Genomic DNA, 19,182 nt, shown 5'->3' with positions numbered 1-19,182 from the left:
CTCTGTGTCAGCTGCATCATGTGAATTGGAAAGGTCCCCGCCCCTGATGTCCCAATGTCACTCCCAGTGTCACCGGAGGGCTGCGGGATGGTTGAGGCACAGTGCAATGCAAATGCAAGGCACGCATCTCCCTGCAGGTGAGGGTCCCCTGGGAGGTCCCCCGGGATGGGCCAGCAGGTGGAGATGGCAGGTGCAAGCTTGAGAAAAGAAGAGACATTGGAAGGAGACTAGTCTTTCTTCACTCTTTACTGTGTAAAAATAAACTCAACAATTCATGTTGTTTCAGCAAGAAAATGAAAATTAAAAAAAAAGAAAGCAAGAATACCAGTAGAAATAGTGCATTTCCAGAATTGCTGATGGGAGGTGGCAGGTCCCATGGTTTTGACCCATTTGATACCCAAAAGGCTGCAGATCATATGAAAAATGTACAGCTTTGGTTAGCAAATAATGAAAAAGTAAGATACGTCGATTTTCTTTCATATTATACAGTATATACATTATAACAATATCAACCATAGGGGGGTTGGTTTGTGGTTGTTGTGTTTTTCTCTTTTCTTTTCTTTTGGCAAATAAGACAAAATTGGGACTTGAAGTATTGGGCTTTGTTTCTCCTCAATGACTTGTTCCCCTTCAGCAAATTGCACTTCAGTCCCCTGTGCAGGGAAGCAATACATTTCCTGTCATTCGTTGAATAAATTTATACATTGTGTTTTAAGAGATGAAACCATGGCTGCTTCAAGCCACATTTTGGTTGCCATAAGATTACAAAGGATTCTATTCTCTTAATGTTAATAATACGTAACCCTAGTTTCTTCTACCAGAGTTGGAACTGATAATCAAGTCCTCAACGCGTTCCACTTAACAAGTCAGCTCCGAGACAAAAGGTCCACCGCCAATGACCAAGCTTACATCCTGGTCCCCAATACGCCTTTGAGAACAGGTGGCCCCTCTTTGGAGCTCATTGGAATGACTGGGAACCTCATGCCAGCCTCTCCCCTCCCCTTCACTGCCCACAAGACACCCCCTTGGTCTCAGGTCCCAGGGCTGGTGACAAAGTGATCTTTGCAGTCTTAGAAAACAAACTGGGAATCTACAAAAGGAAAAGAAAGCATACAAAATGTGTCTCTTTCTTCCAAAATACAAGCTTTGAGTCCTATGTTTTGGTGGAGCCTGAAAGTATTTTCAAGGGAGATATAGGTTGAGTTAATTTATAGGTTTGTCCTTTTCTTTCATAAAAATACTCTTGTTTGGTAATAAACTTTTTCTTCTACAGTAAGAGAAATAATACTGTGTTATCAAAAGCAAGAAGGCTTACAATTCAAGTGGGATCTAAGCCCCCGAGGGCCCGGAGAGCCTGTCGGCAGCTCTCCCACCTCAAGACGCCCAGGGAGCTGTGGGACACCAGCTCGGCAAAGCAAACACTGTCGAGACAGCGCTTTTTTATCTTCTTGTTTTATAAAATGGCTTACCTGAGATAGGCATGTATTATTCAGTGCAAGAGGGAACATCAATCAGATTAAGGAGAAGATGGAAACTATGTGGATTCGATTTGTGGCTGTGTCATCTACCTTTCTCGGGGCCAGCAAAGTGCCAAGTGTTAACACAGTGAGGGAGTCGAGGGGCTTGGCACAGGCTCCAGTTAGGGGCAGAGGGGGGAGCTAAATGTCAGCTTCTGCCCCTGGCACATGGGTGCATCAGGGGAGGGAGTGAGGAAGGTGAATGGGTCGGGAGGCGGAAGGGACACAGGCATAAGCATCTGGGATATGCTCTGCCCATCTCTAGTCAGGGCAGAGGATGGCTTGTGGTCCTGAACGGACAGCTCCCACCGCGCCCGCGCTGGGCAGAAGGTGGTCTGGGGTCCGGTAGGTCGGCAGGGGCTGGTGGGAGGTGCTGACAGGAGAGCACCTAGCACGCTGTGGGCCTTGCCTACGCAACAGCTCCAAGATGGCTGAAGTGAGGGGTGGGGCCGATCTGGTGTGGAGGGGTGACTCCAAGCTCTCGCTCTCTCCCAATCATGGGTGTTGTTTAGGCTTGTTCTCAACCTACACGTTAAAAATACTTCTTGGTGTGTTTAGGGAGTGGGGAGGGGGAGAGGGAAATTGATCTCTCTCTCTTGACCTCCTCCGACACTTGTTTTCCCAGCCATTTTCAGTGGCTACATAGTCACAGAACAATGAGTGGCACTTGGCACACAACACAGAACCAGAGAAGTCCATGCAGGCAGGGGAACACACATCGAACTGAGGGAGCAAGGGACACGCCACCCCAAGGAACATGCAAACAGAGAAGATTCCTGCAGATCCAAAGATGCCACAACCCGACGGGCTCTGACAAAGCACAATGGTCTCAGAAAAAGCCACTGTTGAACCACAACACACAGCGCGGCGCCTGGACCACACCCTCTGAACGAGAGGGAGGCATTGCAGAACGGCGACTGGGTACCGTGCAGACACCCACATGGACACCGACACAGACACCAACACAGACACACACAGATGCACTAGGTTTCCAATACAACATGGACCTGCGTTTAAGGAGACAGGTGCCCCTGGAAGGAACAGAAGATGGAAGCACCTGCTTCTCCTGAAGAAATGTCTGCAGCTGTAGATGAGTCAGGCAGTGCAGTGGAATTTCTAGAAAGACTCGTCAGCCTTTTGCTAATTAGACTCCTGGTGACAAAGCCCAGGGTGCCCTCAGGGCTTTCGACCCCCAGATGGTGCGACAAAGAGGGAGATCCCCCTCCTCTGGGTATGATCCGTCTCAGCACGCCTCCTCTCTCTCACTCAGCACACATGCACACACACAGATACACACACGTACACACACACACACACACACTTTTCTCCCCGCCTCAGAAGGACTAGAAGGGAATGTACATGGTTACTTTACATGAAGAAAAAAAACGTCAAAGCTTCAGGACACTGGTCAGGTCTCAGTGTCACCAGCTGGTGACAGGCTGGGGCTGCTGCAGGACAGGAGCCCTGTCAGATGGGGGAGTGGCTTTCAGGCCCAGCCTGGCCATGCCCAGCTCCACATGAGGGGTCTCCAAAGGCCCTGGCCCCTGGGAGGACTTGCTGAGCCAACTCACCTGGCCCAGGTGTGTGGGAGAATATGGCTGTCAGAATTAGCACGGACCTTCCCATCAACTGGTCAGGTGCAAGTCTCACTGGCCCTGTGTGGATAGGTCTTAATCAGAGTATGGGCTTCCTTGTCTAAAATCTCCTCTCTTGAGCCGACCCACTGAAGCCTCTGGTCTCCCACTGCCAGAGGCAAAAGGAGAGGGACCTGGGGTCTGGGCTTCCTAGGCTGTGAGTGTGATGCTCCTTTCACAGGGGCACTGGTGTGGTGGCAGGACCAGTCAGAGACTGAAAGGGAGGAGAGGTGCGAGGAGGTGGGAGGCTGAGGGGCAGAGACGAGATCCTGGGCCAGAGCCAGCCAAGCTGGGCATTCAGGCCAGCCTCTGGGGTCCAGTGCTGCCCTCAGATGCCCCTGGCTGGGCACAGGCAGGGGATGGGGGAATTGCCCTGTCCTGAGGCCAGCCCCACCTCCTCTGCCCCCTCTGAGCACATGGTGCCATCCCAGGACACTGTCTGCCTTCGACTGGTCAGAGAGAATTCACTTCTATTACAAAATAGAAATTCTCTGTGGAGAGGTTTGCCCAGCCTTGAACAAACTGCTAAAAAGCATTTATTTTATCAACACAGTCATGCGCCACATAATGACGTTTCAGTCAACGACAAACAGCATATACAACGATGGTCCCATAAGATTAGTACCATAGAGCCTAGGTGTGTCATAGGCTATACCATCTAGGTTTGTGTAAGTGCACACTATGATGTTCACACGACGACGATATTGCCTAATGGCGCATCTCAGCACATATCGCCGTCATTAAGAGACGCATGACCGTAGCAGAGACATGTCACTCTGGAAAAGGTTTGCAAACAAAGACAAATGCGTTGCTGAAGAAGTTGCACCAGCCCCAAGGCACACAGGCAGCTAACAAAGTTGGCAGATACAGATATTCGACCAGTCGTGAGATTTCCCAAAGCCACAAAGAAAGAAGGAAATGAAATACCTCATCCTAAAAGAAAAGGCCTCCCCCTGAGACACACACTCAGAGACACACACACACACACACACACACACACACACACACACACAAGTCCTCTCACCTACTTCTGCATTGTTCAAAATGTTGCAGCCGCCTGCATTAGCGGTGACGGGCCATGCCTGAGAAGCAGCATGGGGCTCCTAGTGAGAAGTGGGACCTCCTCAGGGACAGATGGGAGCCGGGCCTGCTTCTGTGCATGAGGACAAAACCAGGCTGTGTGCGTATGCGTGTGCGTGTGCACGTGTGCGAGGGCGACGGCCTTGAGTCATTCCTGGGGAAAGGGAGAGAAGAGACGACGATCATCACTGCACAAGCAGGGGGAGGTGGGCGGGGGCCGGGGGCTGACGGCCGGGAGGCTCAGCCAGGCCTGGAGCCTCAGTTGATCTGGCGACAGGCTTCGAATGTCCACTTGGTGGCTCCGCCGTAGATCTCAATGTGGGACTCAGACCAGGCGATGACGTTGCCAGAAAGGGCCTTGGTGCTGCAGGTGGCCAGGTTGTAGACCTCCCCAGGTGTCAGCTTGCGGTCCCAGATGTTGAAATGGGCGAGCTCACCCACGAATGCTTGAGTGGCATCAAATCCACCACCCAGAGTGTCCTTCAGAGAAAAGCAGAGGATGAGGGTGGAGGAGGTCATGGTGGGGGGGGGGGGCATCCCCAGGGAGCAAGTCTCTGTGTCTCCTCCATCAGGGGCTCTCATATCCACCTCTAGGAACCATTTTGTCCCTTGTCTCTGGGTCTTCACCTATGCATCAGTTCCCCCCATGAAGGACCCAGGAAAAAGGATGATGTTAGCCACCTCTGCCCTGGACATAGAGCTTCTCCTGGAGGCAGCTGGACTCTGCCTCTCCTGCAGCCGGTCCCTCGGCCAGTGAGGGAGGGGTCAGCTGGGGCCATAGACAACCATGGGAGCATGGCTTTGGGGGAGCCTCTCCCACTTTCCCCACTTCTAGTCAAGGAACTCAGATGTCACTCTCTGCCAGCAACAGCCACCCAATGGGAACAGAAGACCTGGGACTCTCCTGCCTGCATCTCCCTCCCAGGTGCCCAATGGGAAACAAACCACTTCCAGGAAGTAAATTATGCATCACTAAAGGCCGAATTGGCCTTCCCATGCCAAACAAAGTGTTGCTGTCAGGATCGAAAGCACTGAGACCAAAGACCCCTCCTGCCAGCATTTCCTGAATAGGCCCACTCAGAGCAGGGACTCCACCCAAACTGCTGCATAACTTGTTTCCCTCAGTCGCTCATCAGGGGAGACCACCTCCCTCTCCACTCCCTCCTCGCTCCCCCTCCCTCCCAATCCCCCAACTCTCCTTCCTCCTGCCTGGTCTCTGGTTCTGGAGCTCCTTCCCCCACAGCTGGCCTCCCCGCTTGCCGCCCCCATGGCCAGTACCTGCTCCTGGCCCAGCACCAGCACGCCTTGTGGCTTGATGGGATGATAGGGTGCCAGGTTCTCGCCATTGCCACCTTGGGTGCCATCCTGGTAGGCTTCCCAGACCCCATCCCGGGTGGTCCAGGTGATACAGATGTGGTGCCACTTCCCATCATTGATGACAAAGGGCAGTTTGGCCACCTGGGAAGGAGAATGATGCGCAGGACAGGATGGGTACAAGGGCACAGCTCAGGATGGATGATCACCACTAGTTAATTGCTCAGCTGCTATTCTTCCTATCGCCACATTCAAAATAAATATCAAGAGCCATTATTGAATTCTCGCAGCCCTGCCCCTCAGGACTTTATCATCTGTTGCCCCATCCATTGGTGGGTCACACAGGAAATGTGACGCTTTGTCAAGGAGGCCCTTAAGATCGATCTGAATGCACCATCTCCTCCCTCCTACTCGCCCTCCTCCCTCTTTGCTGCTCAACAAAACAGGCTCTGGGATGGAGGGAGCCATCCCTAGGGTTGCACTTCTCTGCTGCCTTCTGGCCTCGTCTCTCTCCTCCAACACCCCATCTCTCATTGCCAGATCCTCTGGGTCTACAACGGCCTGGTCTTTGCAGAGAATCTGAGAGACACCCGGGAAGATGGCACCATGCCTTTTAAAGCTCAGACCAGCCTCGGACCTGGGCTTTCACCCACCCTCTCATATTCCAGGCAGGGTGGATGGTGCAGCAGACAAAAGAACCCTCACACCCTTTTACCCCGGGCAAAATGAAACCCAGAAAGGCACAACATTTTCTGGGCAAGTCATCAAGAGCAAGGGCTTGGAACCGGATTCCCAGCCCAAGTTTTAGACATTTACTACCAACGCTGGCATAGAGACGAGGGAGTCTGAAAGCTGGCAGCTAATCCACGGCTGATGGAGGGCCAAGTGGAGAAGGGTTCCCTGGAGGGAAAAGGCTGTCCTTCCCCAAAGGGTCACTTGGATCTGGCCTCGTCCCAGGGATAGGGGTCAAGCAGGATAGATATGGACGCATGAAGAATCTCTAGGGGCACCTTTACCATCCCAGGGCCTGTGTGGTCCCCCAAATACGGAGGAGCAAAGCCAGTTCCCAGGCCAGTGGGGGAGGAGGGGTCCGGGTTTGATCTGCCGGATGGATTGGCCCCAGATGAGACCGCCTTTCTCTGTCCCCCACCCCGGGAGGCCCCTGTGTGGGAAGGATGCCCCTCCCCATTTCTCCTGGTCTTCACCCTCCACGTCCCTTAGTCCTGCCTGGCAGGTGCTCTTCCGGGGGGCCACAGCAGCATCCGAGGCCGTGTGTCCCATGCCACCGCAGACCTGCCCCAGCAGCCTACATGGACTGGGGCCCCAGGGGGGCCTCACCCAGCCATCCTGCAAGCCCAGATGGGTGGGGGCTCTACCTTGTCGTTGATGAGGATCTCCATGGGGTTGTTGCCCCACTCGATGAGGACCAGTTCGTTGGCCTGGCCGGGCACAGCATAGGAGAAGGGCGTGCCCACCCCCGGCGCAGCGCTGGACTTGAGCCACATGCACACGGTGAAGGCATACATCTCCGGCAGGCTCTTCTTCACCTTGGCGTACATGTAGTTGGTCCGTAACGGGAATGTGAGCTGGAACTTGTCTCCAGGGCGGTTGTCTTTCTGACCTGGGGAGGACAGGACACAGCCCTGACATCCGCACCTCTGTGAAGCCCTTGCCCCTGTCTGAAGCCCATTCAGCCCCCACCAAGCTCTGTCACACAGACAGAGCAGAGTCCATCTCCATTCCATAGATGCTGAGAGGGACGCTCAGCCAGGCCAAGTACCTTGTCCCAGGGCACAGAGCCAGGACAGAAAAAGCTGACCCAAGGTCCTCGCATCCCTGGTCTGGCTCCCACATGGCGCCGCCCCAGGGGAGGCTGGGATGGGAGTGGGAGGGACGCAGTGGGCTGTAAGCATCTGCACCTGGGCTCTGCCGTGGGTGGGTAGGGAACGGGTCAGTGCACATCCTGTAAATTGTCCCTTGAAGGTGTGGCCGCCCAGGAAGGCGATCTCCTCCCCACTCAGAAGGAGGCTAGCTCGCCTGAGAGCAGCCCCTTTGGGGGCCCAACCTGATTCCAGGATGCTGGCTGCTGACAGTGCTCAGAACCACTCTCTTCTCTAGGCTCTTCACCCAAGACAACCAGGCCCCTAGCGCCCGTCACACTTCCCTCGGTGCCAGGACACGCTGCAGCCCCTGGTCACTCATCTGACCCAGCCAACTAGCCCTGAGGACTCTGGCTATTTCTAGAATCCTATCCCCCCACAGGAGGGAAAGTCGTCCCTCTGAGGCTCTTCTGGAAAATCTGTCTGGAGCCCTGCAAAGAGGGCAGGACAGCAGGGAGGCAGGAAACATGCCCCAAGCCAGAGGCCCCCCAAGGTGACTGCTTTGAGGACTGTGCCACTCATTCTCAGGGCAAGCTTCCTGGGTGTTTCCTGAAAAATCAGGGTCCTGGCCCAACAGCCTCCCCATAGACGCAGCACCCGTTCATTGCCTGCCAGCAATGTCTCCAGGGAACGCTCACCTGCCCCCTCCCGACCCACACAGACACTGTGGCTGTGGCCCTGGGCATGGTGCGACTGACTCCAGGAAAACATTCCAACCCAGCAGAGGGAACGGGCACCAGGCTGGGAGCGGGGAACACACACACCCACCAGCCGGTGGCTGCACTTCCTCCATGTGCACTGGGGCCTGCCAGCCAGCCCAGCACTAAACCAGCCCCTCAGGCCAAGAATTATTTCTAGAAGGCATCCTGCTGGGCCAGTAACCTCCCCCTTCCTCTAAGCCAGGTGTCAGGAATAGAGCAGGGCTGGCCCCCTCAGCGCTCCCTCCCTCCACCTCAGGCTCTCAGTTCCCGGCTCCTGGAGCAGATCCAGCCCCTGGCCTCTCTAGGGGGTGTTTTTCATTTCCCCAATCTCCCCTCCTTCCCTCCCCCGTCCCTCCTTCCCCTGATCTGTTTTTCAGTTACATAACACGCCTTAAGATGGCACTGTTTAAATCCATCCGGCACATTTTGCGGTCGGAGAAGGGTCACGTGGCCCTGCTCTGAGCCCGGGTGCTCCCCCCCCCAGCCTTACAACCTTGTTTGGTTTCTGCGACTTCCAGGCTGAGCCACTCGAGCTCATCTGTGCACCCCACAGCACGATTGGGGCCCGCAGGAGTTGGCAACCTGGGAACCACAGGGCTCACGAGATGCTCCGGCAAGAGAAAACCACGGGCAGGGGGCTCAGGTTGGGGTGGGGAGAACCCAGAGGTCCCTAGAGGATGCCAGGGGCGCCAAGGAGCTGGGATGAAACCTGCTAGGAGCCCAAATCTACCAAGGATCAGTAGGACCCAGCCCAGGCCTGAACCCTGCTCTCTACTGGGCATGGGGACTGGCCAGAGGCAGGCTATTTCAGCCAGGGAGGGCTTGGGCCAGCCACAGCTACTGTGCAAAGTTACTGAAGATTAAACAAATCAGACATGGAAAAATCCTGTGAGTGTGAGTGTGTCTGGGGGCAGGGGCGAAGGACACCAGGTGATCCCTTCCTCCTCTTCTTCCCTTACACTGAGATGTCCAGAGCCCAGGACGGCCCAGCCCAGCCAGGAACATTGACTAGAAGCCCAGAACCTGGGGCCAGATTCGGGGGGGGGGGGGGGGCCAGAGGAGTGGAGGAGCTGCAGCCGCTCAGGGCCAGAGCTGAACTATGCAGGAAGCCAGGACCCCAGGCAGAGTCCCACTGGCGGAGAGGGTGGAGGCAGCATGCTCCCCTCCATGCCCCTTACCTTTCTCCAGCTCGCTGATCCGCTGGTGTAGGGAGGTCAGGGCGCTCTCGATCTTGACCCTCTCCTCGGTGTCGTTCTTGGGGCCCCCCTTGCCTTCCTCCAGAGTGTTCACCCGAGACAGCACCTGCCTCTCCAGGTCATCGATCTTGCTCTGCAGCAGATCCTTGAGGCTGTTGGTCTGGCTGGAGGAATTGAGCCGGCTGTACTGCTGCGGGGGTGCAAGGGCGGGGGGGGAAACCACAGCGTTACGCGCAGAGCTGGGACCGTGCCGGGAGGAGGCCCGCGGCGCGGTCCCCTCAGGGCGACTGCGGGGGCGGCCTGGCGGGGAGCTCGGGCGAGCGGCCGTCCGTGGGGCCCGCCAGGCTCGGGGCGGCCCCAGCGGGGCAGGAGTGCCGGGTCGAGGCGGGGGTGAGGGGTGTCGGGCCGGGCCAGTAATGGGGGAGGGCAGAGGGACGCGAGAGCCCGAAGGGGAAGCGCGGCGCGCGCGGACCTCAAGGTTCTCCAGGCGGGTTTTGAGCGACTGCAAAGTTTGCCCGAGTTGGCTGAGCGTCTCGGCGGCCGGCGTCCGGGACAGGTCGCCCATGGTGTTCTTGCCGGAGCCGGGCTGCTTGCGGCCGCCGCCCGTCCGGGCCTCGCCGGCGCCCGCGTCCAGCGTGCTCTGGCTCTCGCAGCGGCCCAGCTTGGTGGTCAGCTCGCGGATGGTCTCCTTCTGGCTCAGGATGGTCTCCTTCTGCTGCAGCACGGTCTCGCGGAGCTGCAGCACGTTGCTCCGGAGCTCCTCGGCGCCGCCGGCGGCCACGGACGCGGCGCACATGTCGGCGTCCACGGGTACCGAGGTGCAGATGAAGCGCGTCGGCCCGAAATCCTGGGCCCCGCTGCCCAGGAGGCAGAGGGCGAGCAGCGCACAGGTGCGCGCGGCGCGGCCGGCCGGCATGGCTGCGGGCGCTGGGACCGGGCGCTCCGGGCCCGGCTCGGCTCGGCTGGGGCTCGGCTTGGCCGGGGCTCGGCTGGGGCTCGGCTGGGGCTCGGCGGGCGGCCCGCACTCTGGGCGCCGCGCTGCTCGGCCGCGCAGTCCTCACCGCCGCGCTGTCCGGCCCCCACTGCCGCCTGCGCTGCGGAGCCCGCGCCTTTTATGCCACCGCGGGAGGGGCCTCGGCGCTGCCGACGTCAGCGGGGGAGGAATCCCGCTTTAATTGTCTGCGGCCCGGGCCCGCGGCGCGGCTGGGGGAGCATGGGCGCGCGGTGGGGCAGCCTCCTTCTGTTCCCTCCCCCCACCCCTGGCAGAGCCTCCGTCTTCCGCCTAATCCCCCCACCGGCCTGCCCCCTCCCGGGGTAGGGGGCCAGGTCGCGGCCTCAGGCTCGAGGATGGGCCACCTGCATGATGTCCCCAAATCGCCTTTGGGTCTCCGTCTGGGCGGGTGGGAGGCCACGACAGGCCCGAGAGACGGAATTCAGCTCAACTCGCTTGGCTGCACTGAACACCCTCGGGGCCCGGGCCGGGGGCGTTGGAGGCCCAGCCGGGTCTCCAAGGACCCCAATCGTCGACCCCCGCGTGCCGGGGGCACAGAGCCTCATGGCGCTGCTAAGTCAGGAGAGGGGGTCGCGGGGCCTCTCGACGTCTCTGAGATGTCCGTGCGGAGTTGAAAAGCCGCTATACACCCTAGCTCTGGGGACTTCCCCATGACCTCGTTCCTGGCTCTCCTGCGCCCCCCTACCCCACGCCAGCTCCGGGGCTTTGGGGACCCGGCAACATCCCCAGGGAATGACAGCCCCCACCCCGTGAAGGCGGGGCGAGCGGGCACTTCTCGGAGGCGACCCCAGCGGATCGAGCCTTTCCTGCCAAGAGGGCCGCCGGATTCCGGGCAGATGGCGCCGCCCGGGCTGGACGCTCCTTGAAGCCCCTGGAGAGGCGGGCCCCGCGGGCGGACCCTTCCGCGCTCCCTGAGTGCCTTCCCATCTCTGAGGCCTTAGGGCACGCCTGTGTGTGTCCGGGTGCGTGTCTGGGTGCATTCGTGGGTGTCCATGTCTGTGTGTGCGTGTGTGTGTGTCCGCGTGTGCATGTTGGGCTTTCTGTACCCCATGTGCAGCGTGGCAGATGAGGAGGCGTCCTGGACCTTGGGACGGGGGGCACGTCGCACCTGCGGAGATCCACACGATGGCCCTTTACTCTGGTCACCCCCACGCACATTCACACCTGTTTTCTGGGCAGCTGCGCCACGGGGCTCGGCTCCCCGATCCGCGTCCGGGTTCCGGCGCCCGGTTTGGGGACACCAGAGCAGAGCCAGAGCCGCTGCCCTGCCCGGGCCCGTCAGAGCCAAAGGCGCTTCGGGAGTCTCCCATTCCAAGCTCCGCTGTACGGAGGAGGAAACAGGCGCCAAGACTCCCGAGGTCCGGCTCGCGGTGACCCGGCTCGCGTGTCCTAGAGTCGCGGTGAGGGCAGCCCCGCTGACACCCCGGACCCACACCCCGAGCCCTTCATTCCGCAGCCTCCGACTGGGCGCTGCGATGGCCGGCCGGCAGCCCCCAGCCCGGAGGGACCCATAGGCAGCTCCTGGGGGCGGGGCCTGGGCTCCCACCGCGCGGGAGGGGGCGGAAGCCAGCTCTGTTGAGACCTTTTTGAGAACTCATGATCTCCCCTTTCCTCTCCGCGGCCTCCTCCCGCCCTCTGCCCGAGGGCTCCCCGCCGCCTGCTTTCGTTGGGCGGCTCAGCCTTGGACGCTCTCCGAGCCCGAGGCTGCGAGCCGGCGCTGCCCCTCCGCGTCCCGCGCGTGCTTTGGCCGCCGCTTCCCGGCGCCAGAGGGACCCCGCGGCCCGCACGCGATTGTCCTGGGCTCCGCGCGCCGCGGCCGGTGGTGTGTGTGGGGTTCCCGCTCCCGACGGCCTCGCGTGCCCACCACGGAGCACCGAGGCCCGCCCCACACCGCGGGAGGGGGCTAGCCACGAGCGTCCCACGCAGTCTTGCGCTCCGAGCGCCCCAGGCCAGAACGCGACTCCGGAGAAATCACCTGCGCGAGGGGCGCGACGGCTTCTGCCTTCAACTCCCAACCCGAGACCCAGTGGGGGTCCCCTCCCGCCCCAGGGCTGCGTCTAGTCGGAGGCGATTCCCCGCGGGGTTCTGGAGGCGAAGCTATCCGGGGCGGAGAGGGAGGGTGCGCCAAAGAGAGCGCGTGGGTGCGAGAGAGGAGACCCGCCGGGCCCCCGCAGGCTGGTGGACCGAACAGGGATCTTTGGCCCCGCCTTGCGTCCTGTGCCCCAGGAGCGGCGAGGGTCTGCCCGCGCGCAAGGCGGGGACCCGGGCTTTTACCGCCAGGGGAGGAGACCTCAGCGGCTTGGCACCACGGCTCTTGGGCACTGAGGAGCAGGCCACCCCTCCACAGAGGATGGAATCGACGGTGTCAGAAGGGGAGGAGGGGCCCTGGGGCGGCGGGATCCGACTGTGGAGCCCCGAGGGGAGCAGACGGCAGTCAAGAGGCTGGGACCCTTTGGTCCAGCAGGCGACCTCTGCGGAGCGCTCCGTCTGCCAGAAGGCGCCACACGGGACCCTCGTCCAGACAAGCGGGGTCTCTGCCCAGACAGGTGGAGGGCTAGACTCCTGCATCCTTCTGTCTTCTTTAAATCCTTTTACCTGGACTCAGGTCCCTGAGCAGGTGGACATTCAGTCCTGGTCGTGTTTGGGCTTCCTCTCCCTCCCCACTGTTGGGGAGGTATCTGGGAGTGGGCGGGCTGGGGAAAGGACTGAAGCGCTGCCCTGCCCCAAACCCTCAGGGGAGGAACCTCAAGATGCCTAGCTACCTCGCCAGAAGGTTGGGGGATGAAGAGGCGCCGTCATATATGGACACCGGTTTCTCCTGGCCTGGCCTGGGTCCCATGCCCCAGAACTGGGACGGGGTGGGGAGGAAGGGTTGAAAACACTAGCACCTGGAGGTATTCCCGCCTTATGGATGCAACAGATGTAGATAACTTCAAATGTGTAGATAATAGTAAAAAGTAATAAAAGTAGTCAGGAGGTGTTGAGTTCTGAGTATGCATTACCTTTGTTAATATAATTTATTTAATTGTAAGTTTGTATAATTGAAATTTTAATGGTGGCTGTGTTGAACAATCAGTTTGCAAATTCCTGAAAATGTAGCAAACAGCTGGTGCGAGCCAGCTGGGCACACCACTGGTGGAAAAGGATGGAGAGGCCTTGAGAGGTCAGACTCGGGGTAGGGGGGGCCCTCAGTGTAGGGAAGGCAAAGAGGATGGGTGGGGTGGGGAAGTGTGGCCCAACCACCCAGGTTGTGGCCAGCGTGGTAAAGGTGAGTGGCATAAAGGCTAAACAGGTGGGTTGGGCAGTATTTTGAGGATGTCAGTGGCGGTTGAGGGTCTTTACCCAGTGACAGTATAAGCCCACCCAGGGAATGTGCTCGAGCCCGGTGCTGTGCGCAGGACCCTCACTCATCCTGTGGTGTCTCCTGGGCCTGTCCTCTTCCAGGGCCAAGGCCACAGCTGGTCTAGAACCTTCACCTAAGCAGGAAACAGCTCCCCTTGGGGTGGGCACAGGGAGGCACTGGGAGGATCTGAGAGGACCCAAGAGGATCTGGGAAGACCTTGGAGGATCTGAGAGGATCTGGGAGGACCTGGGAGGAACTGAGAGGATCTGGGAAGATCTAGAAGGGCACTGGGAGGATCAGAAAGGATCTGGGAGGACCTGGGAGGATCTGGGACTACCCAGGAGGATCTGGGAGAAACTGAGAGGAACTGGGAGGATCTGGGAGAATTTGGGAAGAACTGGGAGGATCTGGGAGGACCTGAGAAGACACTAGACGGGGGCACAGGGCCCACCCACTGCTTGACTCTGAGCCCACCCAGAAAGCATCCACCCTGCCTTTTGAAATAGCTACCCCTGCAGGGGGAGGTCGGGAAGCAGATGGGCAAGATGGGCAAGCTGTGGGACCCCTGCCTGGGAAGAGAAGGCACAGGTCCTCCTGGATCTGGCTCTGGAACACGGTGGGCACCTCGGTCAAGGCCATGTGGCTCTGGAGGGTACACTGTGGGCCCCACGGGTGAGCGGCATCTCACCGAGCCTGGTAGGTCACTTTGCAGTGAGGTAGGTGGCTGGCGGTTCAGAATGTGGGCACACTTCCTGCCACGTCTAAGTCATGTTTGGTGTTGTTTCAGTTTTCAGCAACCCCTCAGCGCTGGTCAAGCTGTTTCTCCATCTGGGTGCTGCTTTCGTGGGGGCGACAGTCCATCAGGCTGTCCGGGTGTGATTTGTGCACTTTCCTACATGTGGTTACACACCTCACGGAAGGTGTGGGGAGGGGAGCACACACAGCTTGTCCCTGGAGCTGAGGAGATGGGCTTCTGGCCCCACCAGGTGAGAAGCAACAGGGACCTCTGGCAGCCGAGCCCTCAGAACAGAGCCAAGCCGTGCCCCCATGTGAGACGACCCTGGACCCAAGGGGGTGGGTGTGGGGAGCACTGGCAGCAGCAAGCCCCACGGGGCTGAGGCCCCCTCTGCCTGGAGTGGCTCTCCTGACAGGTCCCGCTCACCCACGCTGGTGTGACAGGGGTGGATCCCACCCGAGCTGTCCCCTCTGCCCTCTTCTCGGCCACCCCTGCAGTAATAGCCCTACCTTACAGACAAGGCATTGTCCCTTTGCAGAGCCCTCTGTCCACGCTCATTCACTTGCCTCCTTTGAGGCACAGCCTGGCTACCGTCCTCGCTCCACAGATGAGGAAACCAACCGAGGGACGCCCAGAGAAGCCCACGGTCACACATTCATCCAGTGAAGGCAGAGCTGAGGGGCAAGTTCTGGCCTTCCTGCTCCTCATTAGCTTTCCCTCTGCCCAGCACAGGAGCCCCCACCACACATGGGAGAGAGCTCTCGGATGGCCGGGACTGGGTGGCAGAGGGGAGGCCCAAGGAGGGCCGGTGGCCCGTCCTGCCTATGCCCAGTCGTGGAGGCAGACCCGGCAGACCCGTGGGCCCCAGGCTGAGGAGCGTCTCACCTGCCGCCCTTGGAGAAGCCCGCTGCAGCATGGCATTTACAAACTCGCGTCTTCTGTGCAGGTACAACTAAACGTGCAGCGGCCGTGTGGGGTGGGCCGGGCAGGGGCAGCGGCCATTCGCCTTGGACAGCTAGGCTCCCCTGGGCCTCCAGACTCTCTGCTCCCAGCCAGGGGGCCCCACAGCGAGCCTGAGCCCTTCTGGCCTGAGTCCTTCCCTCCTCTGAACCAGCCGGGGCAGCTCCTGGCCCAGTCTGGCTGGGCACAGAGCCCTGGGGGGGTCTCCCTCCCGGTCCTGCCTGCCCTCCTCTGGACTGAGCCCAGCACTGGGGTCCCGGGTGGGGAACAGGTGCTCTTCAACTGATGATTTGCCGACCCCAATAGGTGAGTTTGTAGACACGAACGTGAGCCCTTCTTAAGAAGGCTTGTCTTGCTTTTCTCCAAGCAGGGCTTTCTGGCTCCGGGTGGAATTGTGGGCATTTAGTATAGTGTAAATATTCATAAAGTTTGCTCTCAGTTCAGCAAATATTTCCAGAGCATCTGCTGAGGCCAGACTGGGGGCCGGGGCCAGGGATGAATATAACACTGTTGTCCATCTCGGAGAGCACTCAGTCTAGCAGGCTAGACGGGTGTCAACGCACCTTTGGGGGGCACGTGAGCGCCCCAGGAACAGGAGACGCCCCAAGTCAGGGCAGGTGGGGGGGTGGGGTTCAGCAGTCAGGCAGGTCTCCTGAGAAGGTGATACCAGAGAGGGGTCTTGAAGAGTGAATGGGGAGGGAGGGCCGGCTTGAGCAATGCCGGGGTGATGAGGGGCGTGCCTGGAGGGAGAGGACATCTTTCACCTTTGAACAGTAAGGTGCAAAGCAGGAGGCAGGAAGAGGTGTGGGGGGAGTGAAGAGTGAGAAGGAGGGCTTGCGCACCAGGCTAGAAGCCAAGATTTCGTCCTGGTCCCGGTCGGCAAGGAGGCAGGGCCGCCGTCCTGCGTGTAGGAGGTTCTTTCCGGGAACACTTCCTCGAGGGGAACACGGTCCCAGAGGAGGACGGGCGGAGAGGCTGCTGCTGGAAGTGATGAGGGACGCGATGAAGGTTATGGCAGGAGCAGGGGAGAGAAAGACGGATTTGAGAACATTGGAGGGGATTAGATTGTCAGCCCTTGGTGAGGACTCGGGCGTGAGGCGGGAAGCGGAGAGAGGAAGCTGGGAAGGCTCCTGACTCACCCAGCTTGGAGTGGGGGTGGTGAGGAAGGTGCGGAGGGAGGGAGAGACTACGAGTTCACCTTGGGACAAGTCTCGTTTGAAGTGCTCATCTGACAGGGGGAGATGAAAACAATGAGGGGCAGGTTACCGAGCCCACCTCTTAGAAGACTCCCAACAGCACCCATGAGCCTGGTCCTGGGCTCAACCCAGCTGAAGGGGTCTGAGGTCTGGAGGGAGGTGGGGGCTGATGGAGCCCTGGGAGCGTCTTCAGGACGGTGGTTACAGCTGGTCAGTAGGGAGACCACCCAGGGAGAAGGCGGGGATAGGAGACGGTAGGGGAAAATGCCCCGGGACCCCAAAAATCAAAGGACTGTTCTGTTCAGATTTCTGATCTCTTCATTGAACAACACCAACGATGGGTACTAGTACTCTCAACCATTTGCATGGCGCTCTCCAGACTTCAAAGTGCTTTCTATCACTCTCTTCTTGCCCGCCCTCCCAACAACCAAGACAGTAAACACAGAAGCCAGGTCTGGAGTGGCCTTGGAGCCCCACCCCGAGAACCCCAGTTTGCACTCATTTTGTTCACTCCTCAAGCTCACGGCATCTGGCTGGTGCGGTGGGTGCCGGCGCTGCCAGCCCGCTGCGTCCTTGCACATCAATCTCGCCATCTGCCAAACGCCAGGGGAGGGCATATGAAACATAAAATGAGTTGAGGCATAAAAGTGTTTCAGAATAAAAATGGTGTGTGTTGGCAAGGGATTCCAGTTATTACAAGGTCTGCGCCTGAATGCCATCGCTCAGACCGGGGAGGCGAGGGGCGTGGGTTCCTTCGGGCAGGGAGCACGCCTCTGGAGCCTCCCGCCCTGGGGACTGGCTGCCACAGAGAAGCCTCGGTGGACAGAGGCTGCAGGCTGCCAGGCGCCAGGAGGTCCCTGTGGCCCCCTGGGGGGCTTCCCTTGCACCAGGGGACACAGTGCGAATCAGCTCCTTCGTCCACTGAGTCTGACAGGTGTTTTCACACACATCACCTTGTCTGATCACGTAAGGAACCTGCAAAGAGGTGGTACCCTCCTGTTTTATTTCACCCGTTTTGGAGATGAGACAGTCGAGCCTCATTACGTTTTAGTGCCTTGGCCTACGCAGCACAACTAATTCCAGTAATGTGAGGTTTGGCCATCTCAGTTTCCATCTTGTTCGTTCATTCATTCATTTACTTGGCGAACATTCTTCCGGTACCTACTGGGGGCAGCCAGGAACTCTCCCAGACAGTATAGACACAAGAGCTTCTCCATTCATTTTTTTAAAAAGTCAATATTTAAAACTTTCTTGGTTTTAAGTTTCAATTTCATGCGCGTCTCTTGAAATGTTGGCATCTACAACCGTAGTTATATTATGATCTCTCTAAGATGGGGCGTGGCTGGGCCTGAAGAGTGTGCATTGATTGAGTCACCTACGGTTTACCAGGGCAGGATTTCACGGTGGCTCACACACAGCCCCACGGCTTTCTGGGCCACCCCCACCCCGAATAACTGTGTCAGACAGACGAACCCTGTGTTTCGGGGGGAGGCATGTTGGGAGGGGAGGTGGTTCAGCACGATCTCTGGGGTCACAGAATCGGCCCCACCATACACTGGCTGCCGGACTCTGGGTGAGACGCGAGGATGACGTCAGATGGCACAGGGAGGCACCAGTGGAGGCCTGGCACGCAGCGAGCATGTGATCAGTGGCAGTGGTTGTTATTACGGTGATGTTCTTGTACTGTTGGCAGGGCTGGGCCAGGCCAGTGTAGGGGGTGGTCTCTGAGCCAGGAGGGGAGCCGACTGTCGAGCAGGAAGCAGGGCTGGGACTGCCCATCCACCTCCTTTTTGCACCAGGTTGAGTCTGAACCTCTCAGATCCTGCGGGGGGTGGGGATGTCGTGGGGATGAAGGGGGCGCTCGTGGGAAAGGAGACCTCCTCAAACACCCATTGTGTGTGTGTGTGAGAGAGAGAGACAGTGAGGAAATCTTAAACTGTTCATGTGACTGGGGAGAAAACAAAAGAATGAGGGAATGAAGCCCTCCTACGGAGAAGGCTTGGGGTCACAAAGCTCCTTTTCTGGGAAGATTTTCATTTTCTGCTCTGCACAGGGACAGCCCAGTGTTCTGAGAGGCAGGGCTGTAGCAGGAAAGCACAGAAAAACTGGTCAGAGCCAGCCCTTGCCCTTCCATCCCACCCAACCTCAGGACCAGCTCCATTGGCTGTGTGACAGTCACTCAGGCAGGGTCCCCTGAGCCAGTCACAGCTCAGCCTTAGCTGTGACCATTCCAGCGCCTCTGAGAGGAGCCTGAGGAGCTCATCACCCCAGCTGACCTCCCAGGAAGGACCCTGCAGGCCACATGAAGCGTACATTGCGCTCCATGACCCCTCCTGGTCACCCCTAGCTCCATCTCCAGTGGGGTCAGTTTATTCGTTCCCGCCCGGCTGTTTACTCAGTGTGCCCTGGGCCAGGATGGTCCTGGGCACATGGGGTGTGCAGAGAGGAGAACCCATCCCCGACCTCCAGCAGGGGGAAATTGACCTCAATAAGGGATTCTCGCAAGTGTGAGGCACTGTGGCGGGGGGTGTATCGTCACCTCTGGGCCTCACATTTTACTGAGGCCACTGCTCTGTGTCAGGTCTGCACAGGCTGTGGGCAGCTCCCCACAGG

At 58.9% G+C, this 19,182-nt stretch overlaps 1 protein-coding gene across 1 annotated transcript; it reads right to left on the bottom strand.

Moving 5' to 3' along the window:
• Window positions 1–228: 228 nt before the first annotated feature.
• NPTX1 (neuronal pentraxin 1) lies at window positions 229–10,412 on the bottom strand. The gene is made up of 5 exons (XM_023651842.2): window positions 9,795–10,412; window positions 9,305–9,512; window positions 6,922–7,166; window positions 5,510–5,689; window positions 229–4,711 (listed from the first exon to the last, which is right to left on the bottom strand). Exons 1-5 carry the CDS (start codon window positions 10,236–10,238, stop codon window positions 4,490–4,492), a joined length of 1,299 nt encoding a protein of 432 aa, XP_023507610.1. The 5' UTR covers window positions 10,239–10,412; the 3' UTR covers window positions 229–4,489.
• Window positions 10,413–19,182: the final 8,770 nt, after the last annotated feature.

The sequence above is a fragment of the Equus caballus genome, chromosome 11 (assembly GCF_041296265.1).
Source record: "Equus caballus isolate H_3958 breed thoroughbred chromosome 11, TB-T2T, whole genome shotgun sequence".
Taxonomy (NCBI): domain Eukaryota; kingdom Metazoa; phylum Chordata; class Mammalia; order Perissodactyla; family Equidae; genus Equus; species Equus caballus.
The sequence above is the reverse complement of the archived record's forward strand: the minus strand, read 5'-3'. Positions and strand labels throughout refer to the sequence as shown.

Coding starts and splice junctions, on each gene's coding strand:
- NPTX1 (XM_023651842.2), bottom strand. CDS start 10,238: ATGCCGGCCGGCCGCGCCGCGCGCACCTGTGCGCTGCTCGCCCTCTGC. Junction 5,690..6,921: donor AGATCCTCATCAACGACAAG/GTAGAGCCCCCA, acceptor TCTCCTTCCCAG/GTGGCCAAACTGCCCTTTGT. Junction 4,712..5,509: donor TGGTGCTGGGCCAGGAGCAG/GTACTGGCCATG, acceptor TTTTCTCTGAAG/GACACTCTGGGTGGTGGATT.